Here is a 7,708-nt window from a genome sequence, read left to right on the forward strand (position 1 = left end):
TGCGCCCTGTCCATCACCTCGAGGGGCAGCTTCGAGCAGAAGCTGAACTGGGCCTTCAACATGTACGACCTGGACGGCGACGGCAAGATCACGAGGGTGGAGATGCTGGAGATCATAGAGGTGAGGCCGTGGGCCCTCGCAGCGGGGGTGGGGGCCGGAGGGGGCGAGGAGCAGGGGACCCTCGGGGCGGGGCCGTGGGAGAACCTGGGTGGCCGGGCCTGGCCGGGGCCCTCGTGGCGGGTTGGGGGGTGGGGGCCTTCAGGGTGGGGCGGGGCGGGGGCCCTTGGGGAGGGGTCGTGGGGGAACCTGGCAGGGGCGGGGCCGGGACTGCGGGGCTTCGGTGGACCTCGGGATGTGGCTGGACTTCTGGACTGGGGGGACGGAGGGGGACTGAGTCTAGGACAAAGGCCGCAGGGCACAGGAGGCCGACCCCCAGGAGTAAGCTTCCTGGGCCCTAGGCTGTGGGGACTTCTTTTCTTCCCTGCCTAGAGCCCCGGTAGTTGCAGGCCAGGCCTTGAATTCTCCGGATCCCCCTTCCCCTGCCTCGGTGGCCCCGCGGTGGGAAAAGTCACAGATCCAGGCCGCTGGGCCCTGACGCTGGGCGCCAAGGATATTATCAGACTCAGTTCTTCTGCCGGTGGCTTAGCTCTGCTCTGCCGGATGTCCCCCTCTTCCTCAAACCAGCTTTCCCCTGGTGGGCATCTTGGCTCCCCTAACTGGCATCTTAAGCTTTATTGAGTTATAATTTACAGGTTATAAATTCACCCATTTTAACTGTAAGATTAAATGATTTTTAGTAAATTTACCAAAGTATGCAGCCATCATCGTAATCCAATTTTAGAACATTTTCATTCCCCCAGTAAGACCTCTCTTGCCACCTGCCTGTTCCTATTATAGACTCAGAAGACTCCACTCTTGTTTGTCTCTATGAATTTGTGTCTCTGGACATTTCACATAAACAGAATCATACAATATAAATATATGGCCTCTCTGGCTTCTTTCTTTCTTTTTTTTAAATTTATGTTGTAGGATTTATCAGTATTTCTTTCCTGTTAATTTCTAAAGTAGTATTCAGTTGTACAGATCCATCATATTGTTTATCTGTTTACCAGTGGTGAGTGCTGGTGTTGCTTCCACTTCTTGGCCCTTATTAATAATGCTGCTAGAACATTCCCCCGCAAGTCTTCGTGTGGATGGGCGTTTGTTTCCTTGAGGCAGTCTCCTAAGAAAGTCGTTTCTATTTAGGAAATTCCCATGTTGAGAATTACTTGTGTACAGTTAATTGAACTGGGTAGTTGGAATTCTTTAACTTAGGAACAGAGTCCCTGATCCGCAGATCTCCCTAAACTATCTTCTTTCTGGGCTGAATGTTACCGGCCCACCTTGCTTGCTTGTCTTAACCTACTGTAGGTTCCTTATCAGCTGGGACCACCTTTTCTGTTTTCCTAAATCTTCAAGGACTAGTGCGTGGTGACTTTCATCTGCACTTCAAACCCAGAATGTTTAAAACTGAACTCATCATTTTCCTCCTGAATCTTCTCCTCGTCTATTATTCCTGTGCTTACCACTGAGGTCCTTTTTCTCCGCACTTCCTCCAGCCAGAAACCTGGGAGTCAGATGAAATTCCTTTATGCTCAATTAGTCACAAGACCCACACGTATTTGATCATATCGCTGTCTTATTTAAAACGATTTCAGAGTCCTTTGAAGTAAATTTAAATTCTTTATCATATCGTGGGAGAACTTTACGCTCTGTTTCTGGTTTTCCCAAGGCTATCTATAAGATGGTAGGCACTGTGATCATGATGAAAATGAACGAGGACGGCCTCACGCCTGAGCAGCGAGTAGACAAGATTTTCAGCAAGATGGATAAGAACAAAGATGACCAGATTACACTGGATGAATTCAAAGAAGCTGCAAAGAGCGACCCTTCCATTGTATTACTTCTGCAGTGCGACATTCAGAAATGAGCTGAGGTCAACGCTATGGACTGCACAAAAGTCTCGATGTTCCATTCAGTCTGCAGCTATTAACACACACACACACACACACACACACACACGCACACAGATATTGCTTGGACTACCTATCAATGGACTTGCTTCTTGTGTTTGAAACACTTGTGTGCATGAGAATGTCATTTGCTAATGAATTTTAAAAGCATATATTATAAAACAACCTGCCACAATGTGATATGTGTAACATCATTTCATAAAAACCCTTCTCCCCTCAAGCCTGGGCAGAAATGTGCTGCAAAGAGTTCTATGGTTTCTTGTTCATGTTTTGCTAATGCTCGTGTCTCCTTGATTACATGTTAGTAGCACTGAGCCCCCCCCAGTAATGTAACTTAGTAGAAGCCGTGTCACCATTCTCCTGTAAAATAGTACTGGACAGGCGCGCGGAGGGGCCTCCGCTCCTCTGGGTGGTCCACACTCGAGAGCTTGTGTTATCAGTGAAGATACATGTGCTATATTTGCATGCGTTTTAGGGTTGCCTTAATTCTTACCTCATTTGCATTCTATCAATCTGGAAAGAGCTGTGTTGGAGTTAATGCAGTATAAAACTTAAAAATCCTGCTAAATGACTCATTAACTAAGTATATCTATCTCTATATACATATACACAAAGATACTATTTATTGAAAGTAAAAAAAAAAAAAAAAGCCGGAAGTGTATTGATTTCTGCTTGAATTTTCAAAGGCTTCCAAAGAGGTGGCAATAGATGTCCCAAATAAATTTATAACATTTGACTTTTTCCTTCAATTCTTATTTCATAATTTTAAATCTGAAACGGACGTTCATAATTACCAAGGGTCGCTAGCAACAACTTACAAATCTGCCCTGAAACACACATCTTTGAAATTCAGAGATTTAATGACAACGAAAGGGGAAAAAAGCAACTTCCCACCTCTTCATCCTGGCCCTCAAAAGAGGGGCAATGAACGTGGTATGTAAAGTTTAAATAAAACCTAAAACTTGTTCGTTCTCAAAAAATGCTCATTGTATAAAATTTTCATCTCAATGTGACTGGGTGTTAGCAACACGTTACCTTCTTCACCGGCTGTGGAGGACACACGCAGCCAGCTGAGACGAGTCCTCCAAAAGCAACTTGTAGGAAAGAACACATCTGGCTTTCCAAGTCAGAAGTATCCTAGTTGTTATGTTTTTTCTTTTTCTTTTTTAGAGAGTGGGGGAGGGGCAGAGGGAGAGAGAATCTTAAGCCGACTCCACGCTGAGTACAGAGCCCGACAGGGGGCTCAATCTCATCACCCTGAGATCGTGAGCTGAGCCAAAATCAAGAGTGGGAAGCTTAGCTGATTGAGCCACCCAGGCATCCCGCTAGCTGTTATTTTTCATGATGGGACAAAATTCTGACCCTTTTAAGCCTGAGGAAAGCAGGCAGAGTTCCCTCAAGAACTCTAAACGCAGGTTGGTATTTTCGGAACGAATCTAGAGCAGCTCAATCTTTCTCTACAGGGCTGTGCAGCGGATCTTCCGTGCTGGTGGAAAGGTACATGTCTGCGTTAGCTCCACGTAACTATTGAGCACTTCAATTCAACTAGTGTGACTGATGAACTGAATTTTTCATTTTAATTAAATGTAGGGCTCCAGGGTGGCTCAGTTGCTTAAGTGTCCCAACTCTAGATTTCAGCTCAGGTCATGATCTCAGGGTCATGAGAACGAGTCCCAAGTTGGGCTCTGCACTTAGCAGGGATTCTGCTTAAGATTCCCTCTCTCCCCTCCCCTACCCCTCTAAAAAAATAATTAATTTACATTTAATTTGCCACATGTAGCTAATAGCTATAGTATCAGACAGGACAGTGCTATATTATTCACTTTCTATTGTCTTTTCCCCTAAATAACTCTTCCTCTGTCTTAGGATCATTAACTAAGACCAGAGACCAGGGCCTAGTGATTCTATGCATCCATTCAACAAGAAGCTGTGGGCAACACACCTCACCACAAACACTCAGGACACCGGCAGTCCCCGAATCACTGGTAGACCCGTCCCAAGTGGTAATAGAATGTCCTTCACCCCCGTGCTTGGTGAGTCCAACGTGGGGCAGGGAGAGCCAGGAGAGCTTCGGAGCCTCCGGATATTCTCTGCCCCTAAGTGAGAGGGAGCAGGGGTGAGGAGCTAGGGAGGCTCCTTAGAATGGTACTTGGCTAAGTCAGACTGACACTGCATTCATAGCAAATCGTCGTCGTCACCTACTGTGCACCCAGCGCCATCCTTATGGGTGGGTGGGGGGGAGACAGACAATAACCAAACACCACACACACACACACAGATGACCACCTGTAAGTACAAGGAAGAAAAGAACCACAGGCTAAGAAGGATGGGGAGTGATGGGACGACGCAGTGGCTGTGACAGACGGCTAGATGACAAAGTAAGACCTGAACGAAGGAAGTGAGCCACATGGATATTCAGGGCAATTATGGAAAAAAACTCTCTAGCGGACTGACTAGTTCGTTCCTTTTATTTATTTATTTTTTAAGACTGATTTTATTTATTTCAGAGAGAGAGAGAGAATGCACACGCATCGGGGGAGGGGCAGAGGGAGAGAGAATCTTCAAGCAGACTCCGTGCTGAGCACAGAGCTGAGCAGGGCTATTTCTCACAACCCACGAGATCCCAACCTGAGCTGAAACCAAGAGTTGGATGCTCAACTGGCTGAGCCCCCCAGGCGCCCCTGACTAGTTCTTTTCATAAATAAAATGTAGAAATTGGGCGAGCAAGTGAGCACGGCACTGCAGTATAGACAGGTGCCGGGCTGCTGGAGAGTGGTCGGGCGGCACGTGGCTACAATAAGTGGGCCTGTGCCCGCAGAGGTGGCACTCCCACTCTGGTATTTGGCCCCAAGAAGCTCTCACAGAGGGCCCTGAGGGGACGTGTCCCAAGATGTCTGTGACAGCGGTGTGTGGGAACTGCAAGCAATCTGGCGGTTCATGACTAGAGGAATAGGTAAGTGAAATGTGGTCGACGCAGCTTACGCGTTCTACACATTGGCTGGAGGCAAGAGACTGATGTACACACAGCCACATGGGCATAACTCTTTTTTTAAATAAAGATTTTATTTATTTGAGGGAGAGAGGGAGAGAGTGCACGAGAGGGGTGAGGGCCAGAGGGAGAGGGAGAAGCAGACTCCCCGCTGAGCAGGGAGTTCTACACGGGGCTCGATCCCAGGACCCTGAGATCATGACCTGAGCGGAAGGCAGATACTTAACCGAGCCACCCTGGCCCCTCGGGACATACCTCTTTTAAATGCCAAATGGGGAAAATAGAAACCAAATCTCATGCCCAGTGTAATATATATAAATGTAAAATGCATTCTCACAATAAGAACACCGATGTCATGTAAAACAAAAAGAAGTCTCACATCAGAATCGTTTCTAGAGGTGGCTAGTAATGGGAGTGGCTCAGGGACCGGGCTCCTCAATAACTCCTCCCCGAAACTTAGTGGTTACTAATAGCAAGAATCGTTTTACTATTTCCATGGTTTCCGTGGGTCAGCAGTTTGTGAGAGGTTCCTGCGGCTGATGCTGGCCTGGGGTCGGTCCTGCAGTTGCAGCCCTCTGGGGCTGCGGCAGCTGGGGTCTGGTTGGCAACTCTCTTCCTTAGTCTCAGGGCTCCTCCCCCCGGGCTAGTTTGTGCTTCCTCACAGGAATGGTGGCCTCATGTGCTCATGACTTTTCTTTCTTTTTTAGGGGGGGGGCATGCACACAAGCAGGGGGAGCAGCAGGCAGAGGGAGAGGGAGAAGCAAGCTCCCCTCGGAGCAGAGAGTGAGACACAGGGCTCGTCCTGTGGATCGTGACCTGAGCCGAAGGCAGAAGGCCAACGGACTGAGCCACCCAGGCGCCCCAGCACTCACGACTTTCATGGTGGTTCAGGCTCAGCACAAATAGTCTTACAAAGAGGGTGGAGGTTTTCTAGAATTTTCTGACCTGACCTCAGAAGTCATGAAATATCACTTCCATTGCATTTTATTGATGACAAGACAGTCACAGACCCATCCGTGTTCAAGGGAATTAGATTCCTAGTCTTGCTTTATACAAGGGATTCCTATTGTTTGAAGTCTTCATATTTCCTGTAATTCACTCCTTCAGGATCAGTCTTGGATGAACAATACAAACTTCTTTCCTAAGAGGCCAGATGCTTATTTCCTCCACATAGTTGGAACTCATGTCAAGAAGCAAAACACATGCTTAAACAGATGTCTTCAGAGAGCTTAAAGGCGAAGGATGTGTAGGGGAATAGCAAGACACCGATAGTCAATTAGAGCTCTAAGTAAAATCACGTCCGGTTGCCTGAGGTCCTTTCTTATAAGTAATTGAGTTTTTCCAATATTTTTGGGGAAAAAGTTCAGATTTTCCCCAGCATCTTGCAGGTGAAATATCATCACCAGACTCTTCAAGTCACGTTGTTTTCCATCTGTACACTCACCAGTGTGATGTCACTCATCAGTACCAGCGTGCTTGCTTCCACCTCGCATCTTCCGTCTGTGAACGGCATAATCGTTCAGTTTTTAGGCCCCAGGCCAATTATCCTGGATTCTTCCCTCACAACTCCATACTATTACCAGCAAATCCCACTGTCTCACTTCCCATTTGAATGCTTCTACCTCCTTTACTTCAGCCCAAGTCACCATGACCTCCTAGCCGGACCACCGCCAAAGCTTGCTTTCGTTCACCATACTCGAATGCTAACCTATTCCCACAGCTGTCAGAGAGATTATTTGAATATGTTGCCTGGACCAGGTCTGAAAACCTGTTAGATGTCGAATGCTCCCCTTCTGCCTATCTCTGCACCTCTTCCTCTTTGCTCACTAGCTCTCCCAACATGGGCCTCATGACTCACGGACATGAAGTCCATCCTCACTTATGGACTTTGCACTCATTTCCTCTGTCTGGAACCCTTGCCCCAGGTCTTCCCATAGCTTTCTCTTGCTCATTTCGGCTCTGCTTCGATATTACCTTCTGCAGTCTTCCCTCAACACTGCTTCTGAGACACCCTCCCCCCCCCCACACTCAACTCCTCACCCTACTTTATTACACACAGCAGTTACTCTTCTCTGGAATTCTATACAGTAGACGTTCCCCTGAGCTAGAATTTTAGCTCCCCGAGGGCAGATTTGGTATTACTCACACTAGTATTCCCCTTGCTTTAAATTGTTGCAAGCACGCACATGGCAGGAACGTCATCATTTTTGAATGAATTCATCTCTATATTCTTATACTTGAGAAAACCAGGCAGCAACAGCCCTCTTAGGCTTGCTGATCAGTGAGTATTCTCAGGCCACATTAATTTCTATGGGATCTATCCAGATGCCCCAGCCAAAATTCAAGAGGTTAGGTATGGAGATTATAAATAATTAAGAAAGAAAATTTCATTTGCTGACTCAAAGAATAGCTCATTTATATCCACATTACTTTGCCACCCTTTAAAGAGCAAAAGCTGTTCCTATTAAATAATATTTTGATGTATCTTCCAGTCCACAATCACTTAGTTCAAGTCATGAGATACCAGTTACTGGTTGAACTTCTAGAACTCTAAGTTTCAAACCAATTCTCCAGAAAATCCAAGTTGGTTGAAGTATAGACATCTGTCATGATGTATAAAAAAGTCCTAAATCCAACCAGAGCGTCACTGACTCGGGACATGATAACCGGTACTAATTCACGGGGGATCTGGTCACTCGGTCGCCAT

At 46.8% G+C, this 7,708-nt stretch overlaps 1 protein-coding gene across 1 annotated transcript in view; it reads left to right on the forward strand.

The window, feature by feature from the left end:
* The window catches only part of VSNL1 (visinin like 1), a 98,266-nt gene extending 95,518 nt beyond the window's left edge, over nt 1-2,748 (forward strand). The window contains exon 4 of the mRNA XM_008700408.1: nt 1,772-2,748. Within this exon, the coding sequence (XP_008698630.1) occupies nt 1,772-1,969 (198 nt within the window). The 3' untranslated portion in view covers nt 1,970-2,748. The remainder of the gene's footprint in view (nt 1-1,771) is intronic.
* The last annotated feature ends 4,960 nt before the right edge of the window (nt 2,749-7,708 follow it).

The sequence above is a fragment of the Ursus maritimus genome, unplaced genomic scaffold (assembly GCF_017311325.1).
Source record: "Ursus maritimus isolate PB19 unplaced genomic scaffold, ASM1731132v1 scaffold_6, whole genome shotgun sequence".
Lineage (NCBI taxonomy): Eukaryota > Metazoa > Chordata > Mammalia > Carnivora > Ursidae > Ursus > Ursus maritimus.